At 36.6% G+C, this 23,046-nt stretch overlaps 1 protein-coding gene across 2 annotated transcripts in view; it reads left to right on the top strand.

The window, feature by feature from the left end:
• The window catches only part of KCTD1 (potassium channel tetramerization domain containing 1), an 82,332-nt gene extending 63,609 nt beyond the window's left edge, over positions 1 to 18,723 (top strand). For both annotated transcript variants that reach the window (XM_032223352.1, XM_032223353.1), the window contains exons 3-5: positions 10,980 to 11,124; positions 14,270 to 14,575; positions 16,324 to 18,723. In XM_032223352.1, coding sequence (XP_032079243.1) covers positions 10,980 to 11,124; positions 14,270 to 14,575; positions 16,324 to 16,482 — 610 coding nt within the window. In that variant the 3' untranslated portion in view covers positions 16,483 to 18,723. The remainder of the gene's footprint in view (positions 1 to 10,979; positions 11,125 to 14,269; positions 14,576 to 16,323) is intronic.
• Positions 18,724 to 23,046: the final 4,323 nt, after the last annotated feature.

The raw sequence follows: 23,046 nt of genomic DNA, 5'->3' as shown, positions 1-23,046 counted from the left end.
CAGGAATGGCAGGACAGCCTCCGTCGGCTGGCGGAAAGCGTTCACGCAAGGCGGTTGACTTCCATCCTCTCTCTGTCACAGTTATTGGGCAAGATGGTCTCTTGCATCGGGATTGTTCCGTGGGCCAGACATCATCTCAGGCCGCTCCAGTGGGAACTCATCCCCTTTCAGAGGGGACGATTGAGCAATTCTCTTCGGACTCTCCGTCTCCTGAGGGTCCGGATCTGTCTGGCATGGTGGCTCTCCCCGGCCATTCAGCGGGGCTGCTGCTTCTGGGAGCCGGACAGGGTGACCGTCACCACGGATGTGAGTCTGTTCGGGTGGGGGGCCCTGGTGGGCTCTCGGATGGTGCAGGGCAGGTGGATGGCCTCGGACCTCCGCCACAACATAAATTGGCTGGAGCTGAAGGCTGTGCGACTAGCTCTGCGTCACTTCCAGTCCTCGGTGGAGGGGCATCATGTGCTCCTCCTGACGGACAATGTGGCCACCAAGGCACACATCAATCGTCAAGGTGGGACCCACTCGTGGGCCCTCTGGTTGGAGGCTCTGTGGCTGGGCTCCTGGGCGGAGAGGCACCTGCTGTCCTTGTTGTCGGAGCACATCTCGGGACTCTCCAACATCCAGGTGGATTGGCTCAGTCGAGTGACTCTGGACAATGGCGAGTGGCAACTCCACCCGTCGCTGTTCCGGGGGAACTGCCAAAGGTTCGGGTCTCCCCTGGTGGACCTGTTTGCGTCGCCCGCGAACTCCCAGCCTCCACAGTTTTTCACCCGTTTTCAGTCCAGGTCGGCAGAGGGCACAGACGCCCTCAGGAGCCGGTGGCCCCCGGGCCTTCTTTATGCTTTCCCTCCCATTCCCCTCATCCCGGGGACCGTCAGGAAGGTGGTGGCGGAGGGGGCCCTGGTCATTCTAGTGGCCCTGTATTGGCCCAGGAGGTCCTGGTTCGCAGATCTGGTTCAGCTGTCGGTGGCCCCCCCGTGGAGGATTCTGCGGGGGGAGGTAGTCTTGCTGCAGGGGGCTCTGGTACACCCAGAACCCCAGTGGCTTCATCTGACCACCTGGCTCTTGAACGGCGGCTTCTGAGGGAGGCTCATCTATCCTCCGGGGTCATTCATACCATCGAGGCGGCTCGGCGGCTGTTGACCCGCATTTATAACTCCACCTGGGCAGCCTTCGTCCGATGGTGCTCGCCTAGGGGCATTTCTCCCGATAGGGCCACCATTCCCAACGTCTTGGATTTCCTTCAGAAAGGTCTTGAGGACGGGCTTTCGCAGAATACCTTGCGTCGACAGGTGGCAGCTCTGTCTTCGGTCCTGGGGGGGGCGTCTTCTTCCCTTTCCCAGTTTCCCCTGATCAAGCTTTTCCTGAAGGGGGCGGCTAATCTCAGGCCTCCCCCCGTCCACAGGTTCCCCACGTGGGATCTTCCCCTGGTGCTCAAGGCCTTGACGGGGGCCCCGTTTGAGCCCCTCCGTTCTGTTCATTTACGTTTCTTGTCGCTGAAAGTGGCCTTCCTGGTGGCGATCACGTCCGCCCGACGTATTTCCGAGCTGGGCGCTCTGTCTTCCAGGGACGACCTTTGTCACTTTCCCCAGGACAGGGTGGTGCTTCGCCTTGACCCGGCCTTCATCCTGAAGGTAAATACCCCCTTTCATAGAGCTCAGGAGATCGTCCTGCCTGACTTTTGCCTGGGTCCATCCAATGACAGGGAACGTCTCTGGCATCGGTTGGATGTCCGCCGCGCTCTGCGAATCTACCTCCGACGGACCAGAGAGGTCTGTAGGTCGGAGGCCTTGTTTGTCTCCTTCCAGCCGGGGACGCTGGGGTCGAGAGTGTCTTCAGCTACCATTGGCCGTTGGCTGCGTCAGGCCATTGGCCGTTGGCTGCGTCAGGCCATTGTGGAGACTTACGGGGCTTCGGGTCGGCCGGCCCGTCGGGGATCACGGACCATTCTACTAGGAGTGCCGCGACCACGAGGGCCCCTTTTGAGGACATCTGTCATGCCGCTACTTGGGCTTCCCCGACGTCCTTCATCCGACATTATCGTCTGGATGCTTTTGCGTCTGCAGACGCGTCCTTCAGTCGGAGAGTCTTGCAGGGGGTGGCGGCTGAGGCTCCCCTTGGGCCCTAGTGGTTCTTGTTCTCCCTCCCTGGGACCTTAGCTTGGGTATGTCCCACACATGACCACTCCCTCCCCCTCCTCTGGAAAAAGGACGTTGGTCTTACCTGAACGTCTATTTTCAGAATGGGGGAGGGAGTGGTCATGACCCGCCCTGAGTTGTGTTCGTTGGGGCCAAGGGGAGGGCCCGGGTGTTCCCGGGGTTTGTTGTGGTTATTTTTTGTTGTTTCAGTTCTACCGTTCGACTTCAAGAATCTGGGCCAGGATAGAAAGGCACCAGTATTTAAAGCTTTGCTCTCAGTCTTTGGACCAATCAGGCTAAGAGAAAACCCACATGTGACCACTCCCTCCTCCACTCTGAAAATAGACGTTCAGGTAAGACCAACGTTCTTTTTCAAACTGAAACCCATATAAAATTTAGCAAATTCATATCTTTCCTTTTAAAATATGAATTTAAACAGGAGTGAATTTTGGTGTTTTATTGCTAATGAAATTGCATTATTTTATAAATTGTAAGGTTATTACTATTAATTTTGTAACATGAAAGACAAATTTAGAGGAGATAACCAAAACTTTGAATTCTACCTTGAAAATTATTAGAATTTATGCAGTAATGTTACATGGGCGTATCAAGGTATATCCATATGTAGCTACTCATCCTGACACTTTGTGGACCAACTGCAGTTGCAGGACAGTCCACATTGAGTACATTGCTAAAATTGAAGCAGAGATAAGTCAGAAGAGTGACTGTGAGTAGGGCCTCCAAATCCAGGAGTGGGTACCGTTGGTTTTTCTTTTACCTTTATCTTCCAAAACTTGCTGAAAGATACATTTCTGATTTATCTTGTGCAAATGATGCAGCAATATTTTTAGCAATATATGTTGGCCTTAAAAGAGCATTCAGAACATTAGCACAGTATTTCAGCAAAGCCGAGCTAGTATTCAATTATCAGAAAACCAAAAGCATGGTCTTTGCCTTTTTCAGCTAACCCCCAGTGTGGGGCAAAGAGTGTGGGGTCCATAGAAAGGTGGGGGGAGCCCCAGCACAGGCCACTTTTTGATTAGGGGCTGAAAATCCTTGGATTTCTGCAGGAAGGATTTGCAGCTTCTGAACTGAGCCACCCAGGGCCTTCCCCAACCCCCCTGAAGAACCCCCTGCTCCTTACCTGGGATTTCATCCATTTAACCTGTGTGATCATTTAATGACCATAATTGTGAGTGCTGGGGCTGTAGTCATTAATGCATGAAGTTTCACATGATAACTTCTAAGATCAACAACCAAGATTCTAGTCCCAATTTTGGTCATAAATCAAGGACTATCTATAGTCAATTTTAAATATATTATGTATATATGTTTCAGTAATAACAGTAATATACAATGTATTACTGTACTGCTCTCCATAACACATATACACTGAAGTCAATCAAATGTTGAATTCAAATTCATTTTAAAAACTAGAATACATTTTCCTCTATTATATAATAGATATAATTTATCATGGTCACAGACTAGAGATCTTAAGTGTATAGTAACTGCCTTCTAAAATGAAACAAAATGAAGTAAATTGATTTTTGATAAACAAAAAAGCACTTTTACTAAGATTAGTAGTACGGTAGTTACTAAGATCTTCCTAAGTTTTTATATTGTATTTTAAATAATTAAATTGAACCTTTTAAATGAAATCCATTCTACTTATCATTTAGTACTTTCTGGTTGCACGCTTTCTAGCATGAAAATCAAAATAGATGTTCAGGAAGTTCAATAGAAGGTCAGTGATTCCAAAGTAAAGACAGATGGTTTGAAAATACAGTCACTCACTTTACATTTTCCGCTACTTCTCCTTACTTTAGTTGATGATTACTGAAAATGACCTAAATGAGAAGTATACATAGAAATTGCCTGAAGAAGCGCATACAAGGGTCAGAACATTGGATAATGTTATGTTCTAAAGGTGGGGTAGTGGTTAATAAGAGAAACAGCAGCAACAGACACATGGTATATGACCTTTTTTTAAAAAAAAAAATTGTTCGATATTTATGGAAATCAAATAGATTCATACATTTTACTTTTGCCCAAAATGTTATATTCTGACTTCAAATGACATTCAACATGCAGAAGGATGCTACTGAACTGATACTTTTTGAGATGCCTGTACATTCTCCCATTTCACTCTTTTTTCAAATATTTAATTAAAAAAATAAAATGTGACAGTGACATGCTGCAAATCACCAGATTGAGAATCATCTTTATTTTGAAGAATTCTCCTAGGTTTCACATAGGCACCCTAGCCATTATTGGAGGGGGAAAATGATGGAGGGTTTATTGTGCTTATAAATGTGTCTATATACTTAGCAAAGAGACAGGAATAATCTATCCTTGATGTCAGAGAACACAGCAGGGAACAACAAGTTTGGTTTTTTTGATTAATTTTGTAAAAAAGCAGTAATTCATGGCAATCCATTTCTTTGAATTATGTCGCATTCTTTTAACATTTGCTGACTAAAAAGTACACGAAACTTAAAATTATAAATTAGGCTAAATTGTTCTAATGTATTCTTAAATATTTTTTTATGAAGCAGATGTCATTGGTGGTTCTGGGCAAGGGAGGAGAAAAACCCTTTAGCGCAGGAAAACGTGTTTCTTTTAAAAGGTTTTTTTTTTTTTAAGTCTTTCATAGATAGTTTTATTTTCCATTTTCATTTTCTTACAGTCACACATATACTGTACAGAACCGGGTCCATATAACATTAAACAATAAACACAGCCATTCCTCTTGTCAATAATACCCCCAAAAATAGAAACCCAATGTACCTCTTCGACCCTCCGTACACCCTTTCTTTCGCCCCCTCCAACTTTCCGCCTTCCCACCATCATTCCCCTCTACCCTACTTCCCCTCCCCTTCTACCACGCCTCTCTCCCAATACACTCCCTCCCTTCCTTCTCACCCTCCCTCCAATCCTCTCTCCCACCCTCTCTACCCCTCTTTCTTCTTTCCCTCTACTCCTCCCTTCGGTGTATTTCTACTATCTATTAATATATTCAGTTGTCCTATTTTTACACTGGAATTAAAGAGCAACAGTATACAAGTGCAATCGTGTTACTTTAGTATCTAGCACATACTATATATCCCCCCTCCCCCCTAAGACCCCACCTCCCTTCCCCCCCCCTGACTTCCCAGAGCCCGTACACGGTGTAGCTTTTTAACAAACACAGTTTAAATATATTAAGGCAAAGGAAATTTTTAAAAAAAGAAAGTCAATAACATCTCTGCGTTGAACTCAGCTTCTTGCTGTTGCACAAACGTTAAGCAGTTTAAATTATTCCTAATCTTAAGCATAGGCTATCTGGAATTTCTTAGTCCCATATTTGTTTTGTGTATAGTCAATCCATTTTTTCCAGTCTCGTTTATATCTCTCATTTGAGTGGTCTTTAAGATATGCCGATATTTTAGCCATCTCGGCTAGGTTTGTAACTTTCAATGTCCATTCTTGAGTTGTAGGCAAGTCTTTCTTCTTCCAGTATTGCGCCACCAACAGTCTTGCTGCCGTTATTAGGTGCAGAACCAAGTTGGTCTCTACCGCTGTAAAGTCAGTACATATACCTAGTAAAAATAACTGAGGAGTAAATTTTATCCTTCTTTTAAAGATATTTTGCATGATCCACCAGATTTTTATCCAAAATGCCTTAACCTTTTGACAAGTCCACCATATATGAAAATATGTAGCATCGAGAGAACCACATCTCCAACATTTAGGCTGTATATTCGGATACATAGAAGCCAGCTTTTTAGGATCTAAATGCCATCTATAAAACATTTTATAAAAATTTTCTCTCAGGTTTTGTGCTTGTGTAAATTTCACATTTCTTACCCATATTCTTTCCCACGTGTCCAACATTATTGGTTCTTCAATATTCTGAGCCCACTTTATCATACAATCTTTAACCAATTCCGTTTCCGAATCCATCTGTATTAGTACATTATATATCCTCTTTATATGCGTTAAGCTTTGATCTCTTATTTGTTTAAACAAATTATCCTCAACTTGGATAAAACCAGTTTTTTGGTCTATTTTCCACCTGGCCTGTAATTGGCCATACTGGAACCATGTTTGAACTACCTTCTCCTCTTTTAGTACCTCTAAAGATTTTAATTGTAGAACCCCCCTTTCTGAAGTGAGAAGTTATCTGTAAGTGGTTCTATCGTGTTTTTGTTCTATATTCATATTTTCAATTGCATGTCTAGGAATTGCCCACATGGGTAACTTATCATTTAGTTTATGTTGATATTTTTTCCAGACCCGCAATAAAGCATTTCTTAAAATATGAGTTTTAAAGTTCTTATCCAATTTTTTGTTGAATAACAAGTAAGCATGCCAACCATATACCAGATCGTGTCCCTCGATATTCAGTATTCTATCATTGGTTAAATGGGTCCAATCACTAATTGCGGATAGCGCCACTGCATCATAATATAATTTTAGGTTAGGTAATTTCAAGCCTCCTCTCTCGCGTACATCTTGCATTATTTTCATCTTTACCCTCGGTTTCTTTCCAGCCCATACAAATTTGTTGATACCCTTCTGCCATTCTAAAAGATTCGCATCTTTTTTAAGTATAGGTAGCATTTGAAAAAGAAATAAACATTTTCGTAAAATGTTCATTTTCACTGCCGCTATCCTACCCAGCAAAGATAAGTGCAATTTCTCCCATTTTTTCATCTCTATCTGTATAGTCCGCCAAAGTGGTTCATAATTATGCTTATATAGTTTCCCATTTGACGCTAAAATATTGACCCCAAGATATTTGACTTTTTTAACTACCTCACATCCTAGCATCCCTCCTAGTTCTTCCTTTTGTTTAGTATTCATATTTATAGCTAATATTTTGGTTTTTCCTAAATTTATTTTAAAACCAGACACTTGACCATATTGATTAATCGTGTTCATTAAAACCATACTAGATTCCTGCAGTTGTTCCAATATTACGACCAAATCATCCGCAAAAGCGCAGACTCTGTATTCTTGCTGCCTAATCTTGATCCCTTTTAGACCATCCAAGCCCCGTATTTTATTCAATAATACTTCCAAAGTTATAATGAACAATAGTGGGGACAAAGGACAGCCCTGTCTTGTACCTTTTCCGATTTGAAAAGAATCTGTTAAACTTCAATTGACTATGATTTGAGCTGGACCCGGATTGTTGTTGGGGGCAATATGCTGACTCTGTAAACCGCTTAGAGAGGGCTGAAAGCTCTATGAAGCGGTATATAAGTCTGCTATTGCTATTGTTTGCTGTTGGTATATTGCTGTAATTGACCGTAAAAAGCTATCTCCTATCTGCATTTTTTGCAATATCTTCAACAGAAATTGCCAATTAACTTGATCAAAGGCCTTCTCAGCATCCAGAAATATGAACGCAGCCGGGATTTGGTTGTTCTTTCCCAAATATTCTAATGCATTAATGATTTGTCTAACATTACTCTTCATCTGTCTCCCCTGTATAAAACCTGTTTGGTCGGTATGTATCAATTGTTGAATAACCACCATTAACCTATTTGCTAGTATTTTAGTAAAAATTTTATAATCTACATTAAGTAATGAGATAGGTCTATAATTTTTTGGTTGGGTAATATCTTGATCTTCTTTGGGTATCAACGATATAAACGCTGTCTTCCAAGATGGGGGCACTTTACCTTCCGTTTGAATTTTATTAAATAGTTCTCTAAGAGGTTCTACCATTTCTAACTGTAAGTTTTTATAGTAAACCGCTGTCAAGCAATCTGTGCCTGGCACTTTCCCTAACTTTAGTTGTTTGATTACCTGCAAAATTTCCCCTGAGGTTATTGGTTGGTTCAACTTTTGCCTGTACTCTTCTCTAACTAGGGGTATTTTCTCTTTATCTAAGTATTTGTCTATGTCTAAACCCTTAATTTTGTCCCCTTTATACAATTCTGTAAAGAATTCCCGGAATGCCTTTTGAATCTCCTCCTGTTGAAACACCTCCTTCCCTCTATAAATCAATCTGGTTACATTTCAAGTTTTCTTTTTTTTCCTAATCTGATAAGCTAACCATCTGCCCGGTTTATTTGCGTTACAAAAAGTATTGTGTTTTGCATATAATAAACTAGTGGCTACCTGATCAGAGATCAACATATCAAATTGGGATTTTAATATAGTAATTGCTTCCTTAACCTTTGTATCGCCTGGATTCAATGTTAATTCCAACTCCTTCCCTTTAATTTCCTCTTCCAATTCTTTTCGTTTCAGCCCTTGTTTATGTCTGTGTATTTTGTTTATATTCATCAGTACTCCTCTCATATACACTTTGCTTGCATCCCATACAAATTCCATAGGTGCACCCTTATTCATATTCAGAACAAAGTATTCAGATAACATTTTTTTACAATCATTAATGTACTTCTCATATCTAAATAAGTTTTCATTCAGCCTCCAAGACCTTCTTGCCTGCACTATCCTTCCCAATTCTATCCAAACTGGGTTATGATCCGAAAGGACCCTCGCCGCAATCTTTGTCTTCTTCACCCTAGAAAGTAAATCATTAGTGATTAGTATAAAATCAATCCTTGAGAAGGATTGATGTCTATCAGAAAAGAAGGTGAAATCATATTCCTCTGCGTTTCTTTCTCGCCAAATATCTCTCAATTCAAAGTCGTCCATCATGTCAAAAAAAGTTTTGGGTAGCTTAGCTCGCATTTTAGTATTAGGGCGAGAGGTCTTCTTATCTCTTTTAGTGTCAATCACGCCGTTCCAGTCACCCAATAGTATACAAGACTTATAGTCCCACTGTACTAATTTAGCGTGAAGATTTCTATAGAATCCGTCTTGCTGTTGATTAGGAGCATAAATTCCCAAAAGTAATGTCTTTTTCCCTTCTAAGACTAGGTCTAGCGCGATATATCTTCCAAAGGGATCTGCTTCAATTAGTTCAGTCTTAATGTCTTTTCTTAAGTATACAACTATATCATTTTTCTTTTCCGTAGCAGAGGTCACAAAATGTTGACCAAGTTTGGGGTTAAACAAATATTTTTGATCGGTTGATTTGATATGAGTTTCTTGTAGACAAATTATATCATTCTTGAACTGTTTAAGATAGTGGAATATTTTCTTTTTCTGTGGAGAGTTCAGTCCATTGACATTCCATGTCAAAATCTTAGTTGTCATTTTTGGTTGCCTGAAGCTTTTTTAGAGCCTCCTGCATGGCCTGTTTAACCTTTGGCCTAGCTCCTCCCATGGCTTCTGAGCTTGTTGCTGTAACTCCTTGATCAATGGCCGGTGATTGTTGAGGTGGTTGCATTGTAGCTTGTTTTTCCATTCGTCTGGTGGTCATACGGCTAGCTCTTTGTTCCATGGCAGCTTGCCCTTCCGGGAGGGGAAGATGATGCGTCTTGTCTGGTAGTTGTGTAGTTTGCCGTCTATCTTGTCCTTCTTTTAAAAGTTATTAGTTATGTTTTTATATCTGATTAGCTAGACATAATAGAAAATGGAGTACCAGCTACTTTACCATCCTTCTCAAATCTGGCAATCAGAATGGTACACAATATTAAGATTGCAGAAATGCCATAAATATGTATGATGACATTTTAATTTTAAACTCTTTCCTAATGCTGATTTAAAAAAATAATTTAATATGTTTAAAATATTAAAATATTTAATTTTCATAATTATGATATTTTGCCTTTTTCACAGCTATCAGAAACTAAACCAAAATTATCTGTTAATTACAGTTACATTAGAGCTTGTCAGTTTATATGTGAAATTAAGTTCTTTTGCCTCAGGGTATATATATATTTACTTAAATTAAACTATATTTATCATTTGCTAAATTGTTCACCAGTATATTGGTATCCTTTATAATTACATTTGTATTTTAGCATCCTGAATATTAGTGTCAAATCACACAGAGTTGACCAAATTGACTAATCTCCAAGGGCATTTATAACAACTTAAATTTGCTATAAATTGGGGGACTCAACTTTTTATTCCTTTCCACCCAGATTTGATTGCTTGATTTATATGCCATGCCTTCATAGCAATAGCAATAGAACTTAGACTGACATACTGCTTATCAGTGCTTTACAGCCCTCTCTAAGCGGTTTACAGAGTCAGCACATTGCCCCCAACAATCTGAGTTCTCATTTTACCAACCTCAGAAGGATGAAAGGCTGAGTCAACCTTGAGCTGGTAAGAATCCAAGGAATCAAACTCCTGGCAATGTGAGCAGAGTTAGCCTGCAGTACTGCATTGTGACCACTGTGTCACCATAGTTCATGGTTGCTCTTAGCAACCTCTGTAGATTTTCTGCTTATTTGTTCCTATTCTTAGTTAGTGGTTAGTGACTCATAAAAGGAACCATTTCTTATGTTATGGCAATTTACTTAAGAGCCTTTAATTAAATTGAAGTTTTCTGTCAAATTTTAAGAATGAAAAAATAAATATCTTGAGTATAACAAAAATAAAGTCGAGTGTTAAATTCTTGGATTATTTAGAGGCAGAGAAGACTATTGTCATTTCTATCCTGGATGTTTATATTTTAACTAAAGGAAATGGTTAAAGATCCTTAAAATTGATAGGTCTTCATCGAGTAATACCAAATATTTTATTGTACAATCCTATGTATATTTCCCTAAACAAAACCTTCACTTAGCTCAATTGGTTTATTCCCAGATCAGCTTTAAGAAACTATAGAAAGAGAGATGATACCCTTGTTGCTCTGTTTTCATTGTAACTAGCTGATTAGACATTGAAACACTATGAAATAAGATAATAGGATTTATTTCTTACTAATGGCTAGGTGTGCTGATGGCAAATTTATGCTGGTCTTGATTTCTCTTTTATTTTCAGAATTGGGAGGCTATTTGATGGCACAGAGCCCATTGTTTTGGATAGCCTGAAGCAGCACTACTTCATCGACAGAGATGGCCAAATGTTCAGATATATTTTGAATTTTCTACGAACTTCAAAACTGCTCATCCCGGATGATTTCAAGGTGAATTGTATTTATTGTCATCTTCAGAAGGATTATGAAGCAATTGTTTGAGTAACACTAGTTAACAATAGTAAAACACTTGGGAAATAATTGCTTTGATTGGTTTTGGCAAAGTATAGATAATTAAAATGGATATTTGAAATGAGCAAAGCAATAGTCAACTTCTATTTTTAAAAGTATATGGTTGTGCCAGATGTATACTGCCTTTGGGTAGGTAGCTGTGTCTCAACCTAAACTGTTTCAGAAGTCTTGGCCTGTCCTTAATGAAACAGGGCTGTTTTTCTTTATATGTAAACAAGATGGATTGGTTCTTTTGGGGCACATTCACTTGAAGGTGATAGAGAAAAATCCAAATATTGGCATCTGAGGGGAGGAAAGGAAAAGCAAAGGAAGGCAAGGTGCTAATACTATTGAGGGACGGGGTGCTGCAGCACTGGAGCATTGACAGCAGAGGAGGAAAGGCTGAAGAAGATGCAGCCTTGATTATCTTTTGCTAAACCATGTTTGCTTTGGAAGCTTAATCCCATTTTATCACCAGCTTGCTTCTGAAAACTTACTTCTGGTGGACAATAATGGGGGGGGGGAGACCTGTTTTTATATTTGTCACCTTGCAGTCTTGGGGTTATTATTGGAAACAAAATGCAGAGTAAAATGAGTCCTTGATATTAACCAGTGGACCTTTTATACAATTTATATTTCATGTAAATCAATTTTAATAGATATGCTTTATTTAAACCATATCTGTGGCTTGTTTATTAATGTGACTTATTGTATTTGAATCAATATTATAACATGATTCAGGAAATCATAAATGTATGTATTTTTACATTTACCCAAGTTTTCTTCAGAGAGTAAAATTGGCATATGAGATTCTTTTCGCTTCCATAGTTTATCTTCACAACAATTTTATGATCTGATCTGAAGGCTCTTCTGATTTTGAATGTAATCTGAAAGAACTACATGACTGAGTGGACACCAAATTCAAGTCCTCCCAAAGATAGAAAAAAATTATTACTGTCCAAATCACAAATTTAAACTTAAAATCCTAGAGTTGAAAGGGACTGTTTAGGCTATCAAATCCAATCCTAAACTCAATATTTCATTTAAGTAATTAAAATTAAATTGAACTATCCAGCATCTTCTTAAACACAGAGGTGAGGGAAAAATGACTCTTGACTTTAGCCTGGCCTAGTCCCTGCAGTTTTCTTGGCAAGATTTTTAGAAATGAATAATTTCCTTTGTAGGATTCAGAGAGCATGATTGGCTGAAGATCACCCAGGTGGCTTTATGTCTAGGATGGGACTACAACTCAAAATCTCCTGTTTTCTAGCCTGGTGCCTTAACTACTATACCAAACTGGTTCTACTCAATTAGTAATTTACCGTTAATCTCCACTTATCATAATACTTTTTTTTTAAAAAAAGCTTTATTTCTAGTTAAGACTTTTAAGTATCTCATATTTTGATAAGTAAAATAAAAATTACTTTATTGAATCCTAATTTATATCATTTAAAAAACATGATATTTAAATGAGAATAATTTTAATTCATTCCTAAGAAATTATTTCAGTTAAATTTTATTCCAAGTATCTAGAATCTTTGGGTGTAGAATTTTAGATTCTTGGACTGTGGTGAAAAAGGTGATTTTGCATTTACAAAATACTTCAATCCCAAACTCTAAATATTGGCTTAGTGAAATTTGTCAATTCTTAGTCTTTTTGTGAATTTAAGCACCTGCTGTGAATAATACTGACAGATTCTTAGAAATCAGAAATGTAGAGATATGTTGTTAAAAAGAGATAATAGATAAGTATATTGCTTAAATAGAGACAATGCATACTTTTTTTGAGCAATAATCTTCAGATTATTATAACACTATGAGTCTGTCTCAGAAGAGCACTTTCTATTACACTAAAATTTAGGTTAGATTTTTTTTCAGTTTTCCAGATGTGACATACAAAAGCATATCATGTTAAATGTATAAAACTTAATATGTGTATACATGCACATCAATACTACTTAAAATTGTAAACTACAAATGTGTAAATTTTTATTTATTACAAAAATAAAGATTTATTATAATAAAAGTCTAATAGTAGAAACAGAACAATTGAATGTGTTCAGCTTGGATAAGAAGCAAAACGTCTTCAAGGAAAACCAAAGAAAATCTAATTGCCTTTTGAAAAAGTACCTTTGGGACAACCATGACTGGATGACTGAGAATCTCCATAAACTATTTGAATGATTAATATTGGGAGCCTTTTTTAAAAGATACATTAAATGTATGAAAATATTTTGTAATTATTTGATAATGCAGTTCTATTTTTTATTTGTGGGTTTCATTGAACTCACTGAACTTTATTTCCAGATAGGCCTGAATACGTTTGTTTGTGATTAGCTTGCTTAGAATGTCACACCACATTATATACCAGGTACAGAAAAATATTTACCGAGACAGAAAAAAAACCCCATCAAGAGAATTTCATTAAACCATTGTCTTATTTTTTAAAAAATTATGGCAGCTTTTATCAATTAATATACTTCATTTTAATACTTTCAAAATAAGTCTTACAATCTTGCTGTCTACAATCTATTTCTAAGGTTTCACATATTTCTTAATGATTTAAACTGGAGTATAATTGTATATTGACATTTATTAATATTTTTATTAATATTTATTATACGCATTTTCTCACACCTGAATCTCTTTTGCATGTATGCATTATGAACAGAACTGTATGGAAGTCATGTAAAAATAACCCCAATAGTAATTAATGGCATTGTCCTACTGTTGGACTCTTCACTCCAATATCTCCATTTTCTCTTCATATGATAAAATGCAAAGCTAAAATATATCTCCATATGATAAATCACAATAAAATATGTAAATGTATGAATGTGTGTGTAATGTAACACAATGTTGTGGGTAATAAAGAAGAGAATATAAATGCAAAACAGTACAGCAGCCTACCTGCCTCTTTTAATGTGAAAATATCCTTAACCTCTTATTAGTTGAAAAAAAAAAGATATTTCCGTTAATGTAATCCATAAGTTGCTATTACCTTACAATACTAAAATAATAACCATTCAGATACTATATAATGAGTTTTTTTTTACTGTGGTTCTAAACATCATGTATCTTTCAGGATTACAGTTTGTTATATGAAGAAGCAAAGTATTTTCAGCTTCAGCCCATGCTAGGGGAAATGGAAAGATGGAAACAGGATCGAGAGACAGGCCGGTTTTCGAAATCTTGTGAGTGCTTGGTTGTACGTGTTGCTCCGGATCTTGGAGAAAGAATTACTTTGAGTGGAGATAAATCTTTAATAGAAGAAGTTTTCCCAGAAATTGGTGACGTAATGTGCAATTCAGTCAATGCAGGTTGGAATCATGACTCAACGCATGTCATCAGATTTCCATTAAATGGATACTGTCACCTCAATTCAGTTCAGGTATGTAATCAGTGTATTAGGGTTTTGGTTTTTTTTGCTTTTTTCTCCTTTTAATCTATATTCATAATAATGTTTAACTGGATTGAAGCAGGAATAGCTCCCTTCTATATCACATACTACAGAGCAAGGCAGATTTAGACATTTGGAATGCCATTTTGTTGTTCATTAGTTTTATTAGTTTTTTATTAGTTTTGTATGCCGCCCACTCCCGAAGGATTCCGGGCGGCTCACAATAAACAGGGAAAGGGAAATAAATAAGACAATACAAAGAATTTAAAAATGCACAACATTCACAATTGAGGCGGGGCTGGACATTTCAACAGCCCCCAGCCTGTCGGAACAGCAGGACTTAGTAGCTTTACGGAAGGCCGGGAGGGTAGTAAGGGTCCTGATCTCCACGGGGAGCTCATTCCAGAGGGCCGGCGCAGCAACAGAGAAGGCTCTCCCCCGGGGGGTTGCCAGCCAACATTGGCTGGCCGATGGAACCCGGAGAAGGCCAAGCCTGTGAGATCGAATCGGTCTTTGGGAGGTAATTGGCAGGAGGCGTATGAAAATGTATGAAAAGAGTTGAGATTTTAAGACAATAGATGAAAAGACTTGAACAGAGAGAAGCAAAAATATTCTATGTTTCACATTAAGTATTAAAAATATAGCATAAATATATAGGTAGTGGTAGACAAAGATAATCAGAAGACAGATGTATTACTAAAATACTCCTTCATATAGTTTTGACTTTCCTTTTGCTTTTTGTATTTTAATTTATTTTTATTGTTTTTGCACTCATTAATCTTATGCAGTATAATTAAAATGCATTACTTTATAAATAAATGGGTGAAATAGTCTAATGAAGTTGTAAAGGGCCATTTATACCATGAAATGCAACTCCCTGCTCAATGCAGGAATTAAAATAGAACAACTGCAAGCAGACAGGTGTATATAACCTCCTCTGGAACATATGCAATGAAGCAGAGCTTATCATCTTAGTAATTTTATGTTAAATGACCTTTCTTTTTTAACTATAAATCAGAAATATGTAGCTTAAGTACATTATTTCATGTCTTGCATTCGGGAACAAGAGAAAACAAGTCCTGAATTGCTATATGGCATTCTTTCAAGTATTCATATCCAGTTGCCTTTTTTAAGGCTATAAGTATCCTGTACCTTCAACCATTCTCCATAGATCTTTCTTTCTAGTTTCCTTACCATCTTTCTCTTAACTTGGTTTAGTCATGAATTTTCTTAAAGTGAGTTGGCCAAACTGTACAAGGTAGTGCTTGACCAAAGAAAATGATTTAAAAGAAACATTACCACACCCATATATTCACAATATTGTGCATTTGAGTAACCTTTCTTCTAAGGTATATTGCATTTATGTATGTGTGTGTGTGTGTGTGTGTGTGTGTGTGTGTGTGTGTGTATATATATATATATAATTTATCTCTATAAAACAGAATTTCTTCTTTACTTGGATTCTACTTTTTAGTTTTAAAAAAATTAAAATGATGTGTGGGGATACTTTGGTTAAAAATAAAGCTATGGCATGATCACTTTGTTTCTTCTGTTAAAATTCAGAAGACTCATTCAGAATTATCATGCAATCATGAATAATTATTGTATCATGCTTTGAATACCAGCTGTAGAGAAGCATTTCAGAGATACGTTTTAATAAGGATGGAATGGATTAAGTTATAATTTCTGAATGACATTTTTGCACTTAGGCAGCTGTTTGTACTTTTTATGTTCTGTAGGTACTTGAAAGATTGCAACAAAGAGGATTTGAAATTGTTGGCTCATGTGGGGGAGGAGTGGACTCTTCTCAATTCAGTGAATACGTTCTTAAGCGAGAACTCAGAAGGACATCTCGTTCATCTTCAGTCATTCGAATAAAACAAGAACCTCTGGACTAAGGACACTTTTTCTTATGCAACACAAGGGGAACCTTTTTCATGTGCAGTTGGGACACCAAACAGCTTTAGAATGAAAAGTTGAATAAAGATATGTTTATATCAAATATAGAGACCATGCCTGTATTCAGATGAGAGCATTTGGAATAGTAATAATAACTACAAGGTGTAAAATATGTATATGTGAACCATTACGTTTGCAAAAGAAAATAAAAATGGGTAAGTGAGGTTGGTGCTGTGATGGACATTAAGTCTCCTAGGCCTTAGTAAGGCCTGATTGACCGTGAAGAAGCCATTGCCATTACTGGAAGCTAACATCTCTTTTCTTTTTTCCATTATTAAATGGCAGTCTGCTTTTCAGTGTACACATCTTGAATCAAGTTTACAGATGCCTGTTTTGGAAGTGACTGAAGAGAACTCCAGAAGAGTTTTCTTCATCCACTGCAAAAGAAAAGGTCATAAACAAGGATTTAAAATGTAGCTTTTACAGAAGTCATACACTTCTGCCCACCTGACAGATGTGAACATTTTTCTCTCTTTCTAAAAAGGATCTAGAATTTATTATTATATAGTAGAGTGGCCCTGGTTTGAATCTAATGAATTCAAAGTGTTTTTTTAACTTGCTAATATATGAAGTATAATAAATTCACTTAAAAGGAACTATTAAAATCAGCATTAAACAACGAGATAATTTTTTTTAAAAATATAGCTTTTAACTCACTTTTATGCATTTACAGGCTGCAATGCCATACACACTTATCTGAGAATCAGTCTTACTGATCTCAGGAGATACGTATAGAATTGCACTGTAAACGATGAATTCTGTTTGGAAAAAATATGAAGGCATGAAGAAATTAGTAAAAAAAGTGGTATCCTCTAATCCACCGTAGCAAAAGAAAATCTGTTGCACTTTATAGTGCTACTTTCTCTTCTTCACTGATTTAAGCCTTGTTTGAAAAGGTGGCTGTATGATAAAATCCCAATGCTAGTCTTAGAATTTTATAGATTTTTTTAAAGACTTGGTAAAGCAATTAATTGGAGATTTACATAATTCAAGTACACCTAACACCTCTGCTTGGTATAGCTTCATCAGTGTTTTTAGATTTGTCCTCTTGAATCTTATATTCAATTGTTTTTTACAACGTATGCTTCCATTTTGCATTGTTTTGCCTTTCTCAAAACAGGAAAGTTAGTTCTCTACCACCATCATCATCAGGGATCCCAGGGTTACTGGGAGTTCATTCACTTTGTACTAATTCATTACTTTGTTACTTTGGTATCTGAAGTCATCTATGTTTAATCTACATTTTTATTAAAATAACAAATGCCATATTGTCAGGACCCATAAGAATAATTATTGGCTGTTGGTTCTTTTTCCCCAATGTGAGTCAAAAAATTACTGAGAAAACGTTTATTAGTTGGCAAAATGCATACTGCATTATAATGGGGTATATTGCAGTTGGAGTTTCTCTTATCTTTTTTTTTTCTTTACCTATTTTTTAATGTGAAGTTTGGAAAAAGAAATGTTTTTTTTTAAAAAAAGAATGAAAAAGGAGCATGAATAAATCTGTAAAAATAAAAGAATAGTGCATTGCTTAAGTTGGTCTTAATAAGACTTTTATGTTACATGTTTTAAAGATCCTCTTCTCAAGGACCAACATAGTTCCCCCCTTTTTGTCCAAGTAATATTAACTAAGTGGATTTGGAAGAGATTGCAAATTATACTACAGAAGCCCCAAAGTGTTGAGAAAATGATGCTTTTCTTGCCTACTCCTCGCTATTACAATATCCTTTCCTAAAAAGAATATTTCTATGTACAATCTAACCATCCATCCAAAATAGCTCTAATCAATAAAAACTAAAAGCATTACCAATGAGAGTTTTTATTTAATGTGAAATAACCTAATCACATACAGCAATTGAAAGAATAAATCCCTAAAATATGTTGATTAAAATAGAGCACAAGTAATCTTGTGCCATTCCAGAAGTGAAGGCTTGTAAAATTGATATAATCTCATTTATCTAATGTCTTATGTATCATAAACAGTTAAGGTAAAAATGATGGATGGCAATGATATTAACATACAGTTTCATTAAGGTATATTAAATTTGTGTTCCCAAATCTGTAAATTTGGACCATAGCAGTAATAACTGCATTGCTGTATTTGGATTATTGTTATATGCTTATTTTTTTAACGGGAATTAGCTTTAATGGATGTGCATTTTTATCTTATTTTGCACTATGGTAAAACGGAAGGAATACAAAAGTTGGAAAAATATTCCTTTTTAATCAGAAAAATCTAGAAACGTATAAGAAAAAGAAAATTCAACAACACTATCTGTACTTACCATACATTTAATATACACATTCCTTCCATTTTTAAAGCAGATGGTCCAGACACTGAATTTTAAGAATGAGATGATGGGGAAATGTTATTTTGTTCTGTATGTAGCGCACTATTGTTCATAAGAACCAATAGGCTTTGCCTGGTTAAAATTCTTGGTAGGATATTTTGATAGAAAAATGACAGCACATATGTGTTATTGAAAGTTGTTCTTCCCACTTACAAATGCTGCAACTCAAATTACTGTGGTTTTTGTGTTGGATGGGATATGGAATCTTGTTGGCAATTTGGACTTGTTCAGTTGTCTGAAATAGACATTGTATCACCTTCCTTTCTAATTCTTTTATTAGTCAGATAAACATTTTTTCACTGAATGTTAATAATTGAATTACAGATTGTGGAGGACTGAAATGTCAATGACATTGTACTCTAGGTCAGTCATGGAATCCAAGGTTATGAGCTAAATAAACATGATGCAGGGGTAACAAAATGTAGACTTCTTGGCAAGTCTGATTAGCTATATACAAAGGGAGCAGAATCTTGAACAGTGTTAAATGTCATTTGTTAAATCAGATTGGTAGATACAAGCAATAAATATATTAAATAAGAAAACAATGAGCAGCTCTCTTATTACAAGGTAATAATTTCTGAAGCACATGATGGTTATAAGTTAGCTTTTTTTGGAAAAAAAACCCTACATTTTATTTCACCAATGGATGCTATAAATTGCTGTAACTCATAAAAAATGGAACATCGGCTGCCAAGATTATGTATTCTTTCAACATGATTTAAGTGGTACCAAATGGTCTGTTGGGTACGCATACTGGAAGGAGCGTACAATATGACTTTCTCAGAATAACGTGGCTGGAGTTGCGAATGAAACAAATTTCTGAAGGGAAATTGATCATTGTTGCTTATATTAATTTTGAATACATTTTTAACCAGTGCTAATTCCTTTTTCTAGTTCTCTGATGTTTAATCAGATTATATCTTTAAAATGCACTTAGACTACTCATTGTCTAATATAGACATTTTGATATGTCTCAAAAATGAGTCTAATCATTAAAAATTGTAGAGATTTGTTTCTTATTTGATAACTGCAGTGGTAAACACTGTTTCCCAAACTGGTATACAAAGCAAGAGAATATATAATATCAAAGATACAAAATAGCTGCAGCCTCCAGGGAGAATAGCTTATATATATATACCATACAACAGTTCACTGAGAAGTGCTCCAAGTGCTTGATGCAGAAAGAGAAAAGAAATCAAGTTGAAAGTAGACAGATGAGGAGAAGAATGTGATTTTTAATCTTAGTTTTAAAGCTCTAGAGGTAAGATAGATGTCACTGATCTTTGTACAGTGGATAGGACAAATAGCAATTAGGAGTAAGTATATTTGCTTTACACATACTGCAACTTCCTGTTGAGCATGACTGAAGTATCAAATAGAGCAAATGCGGGTTTGTCTATTCAAGGGATTCTAATTACAGCTCTTCTTTAAGCTATGGAATCTGATTTTGAAATTTACAAGTAGACTAAATATTTTAGGAGCATGCTTACCTAAATTCTGTATTCTTAATCAACATGTTTTTCTTACTTTGATCACCAGCTCGCCAAAGAAAAAGGGTAAACTAAACTGATATTGGGGAGGGAAATAGATTTTTTAAAACTCTGCAATAATATTGACCATTGTTCTTTTTTAATCATCTCTTTAGAAACTAAAAATCAATTATTCTGTCATTCCTGTCCTTCAAAATTCTCTATTAGGAATTACTTCCATTGGACAAGTGGCATTTGAATACAAACATTCCTGCAGCCTGAGGTTTATTTACAGTGGAAATGAAACCAAGAAAGCTCCAAGTCCCTCGGGCCACTTAAATATTTCAGACTTCAATGTGAGTGCTTTATTATTTCTTGTGAGAGTAAGAGATCACCAGGAGTAAGATCAATACTTTGCATTAAAGTTTCTTGTCATCTTTGGCTATTTCCTCACTGATTTGATTACCTACACCTAAGAAAAAATTGACATGTTAGATCACATATTCTCCATCTGAGGCTATTGCTCCCTTCAAGACTTGCAATCTTGTATTTTTAATTCAAAATTATATTGGAAAGTTGAATATTTTTGTTTTATTCATCAATTTATTTCTTCAAGAAAAAAATTGAATTCCCCCCCCTTAAAAAGTGTTGATCCCTTTTTTATATCATACTGATCACTTTCCAATGTAACAATGGACATTCAATATAAAAATTAGTACACCTGCAGTCATTTTTGTTATAAATGAGTACAAATGGCAAGAGCAACAGAGTCCCTCTCTGAGAGACATGGGTAGTTCAGAAATGTGAAACAAATAACTAAAACTATATAGGTTATAATTTTAATTTGCATCTTCATTTCAGCTGAGCTCACATATATAATAGACATGAATTATTGATTGTTAAATTAAGGAATTATGCAGTTCCCAATTTAGTATTTCTAACTCTTAAACAAACTACAATTTAAAAACAAGACCTGGTTAAGACTGAAAAATTACACTCTGTAAATTTTCCTTTTCCTGTCTATAAACTCAGCTCTTTTTTCTAAACACTATGACAGTGGTCTATTCCTGCGTCTGTTCTTTATTACTGGTTATAACTGTCAGGGAATTATACTAATGTTAAAACATGAGATAAATTGAGCTAGATATCAAAAGAAGAAAGGGAAATTAAATTGCCATTTTCTAGCTAGTAGCCCCATTATCTCTATGATGCCTAGTTCTATATGTTTTCCTGAGGTTTCCATACAATTATTTATCCTGTGTAACATTTGACTATCATTGCATCCCCCAAAAGGGGAAAATCATAAATCAATATCTGATTAGAAACTCTGTCAACATACAGATCCCAAAATAATCTCAGTGGGCTTTGGATCTCTGAGTTATTACTAAATTATCAAGAGAGCATTTGTTTCTAGTGAGGGAATCATACAGTAATAAAAAATTAATGTTGCAGTTTTATTAATGCCAATTATCATATTGTCTAGAAATATCAACCAATTGGTAACTACAATTAAGATTTTACCATGGGTGGAGAGTGGAATGGAAGCCAGGGTACTGCTGTCTCTCTAGTTTGAGCTGCAGTTGTGACAACAAATAGAACCCTTCATAATACAAAAATATAACGAGGTTTTATTTTGTCAGTGTTGCCTTTCCAGAGGAAAATGTTCATTATGAGATCCCTGGTTTGGCCTAATTTTTGGTTCCAGCAGCCTATGATTTATAGCTATACACTATGATAATTTAACTCTGTAACACACTTCACATATGTTTAGCATTTTAGCATTAGCATTAAGCTAACTTGACTTGGTAGTTTTTCCCACCTTGTTTATTGATATAGCTATTCTACTTATTGGTACCTTCAGGAGTGAGACATATCTTTCAGGAAGATTGGTTTGTGAGGCTAGTTAGGGTTAGGGTTAGGGAATGAACATCTGGTAGTAGTTTGCAAAGATTAGTTCCAATACATATTTTGTGTTTTCATTGGATATGATTGATAAAAATGAAGCAAGTAATTCTTTTCACTTATGTATTTCATATACATATTCTTAGTTTAAGGTGACCAGACGTCCCGATTTCAGCGTGACAATCATGCTTTATAACAATTTTTCCCGTTTCCCGCCACGTTTTTAAAAAGTCCCGATTTTCTGGCTTCATGTTGAAAGCCCAGTGGATTTGCTTAAGAAATTCTAACTGGGGCAAGACAAAAGACACCCTGTCTAATCCCTCTCTCTGTCTCAGTACTTTCGTTGAAGATATTAAAACATTAAAGCAAGAAAACGGACCTTCCCCCCCCCGCGCCCCCTTTTTACCTCATTTTATAAGAAAAAATGACCAAGCAGCATAGAGCTGCAGGAAACAGAGCTGCCTAGACTAGCAACTGTTCCTTCCTGGATTTCCCAGATGGCACGGAGTTTGGAGGTCTGCTCGTGTGGGGAAAATATGGTGGCTTCTATTTTTCTTTGAAAAATATTTCTCTGGGACTATTTCACCATTTTAATTTGCTCAGTTCTTTGTATTAACATCTATATCATTCTGGGTTGACTTGGAATGTCTGCCTGCTGGTAAGTGACCTGGCTTTTTTTCTTTTATTTTTTTAATGTATTTTAAAATAATATTTTATTTATTGTGCATAGGATTTTTTTAAATAGTATTATTCTGTGTGGATTTAAGTTAAGAACTCCCTG

Source organism: Thamnophis elegans, chromosome 8, assembly GCF_009769535.1.
Source record: "Thamnophis elegans isolate rThaEle1 chromosome 8, rThaEle1.pri, whole genome shotgun sequence".
NCBI classification, from domain to species: Eukaryota; Metazoa; Chordata; class Lepidosauria; order Squamata; family Colubridae; genus Thamnophis; species Thamnophis elegans.
Note: the sequence above shows the minus strand (reverse complement) of the source record. Positions and strands in the feature narration are given on the sequence as shown.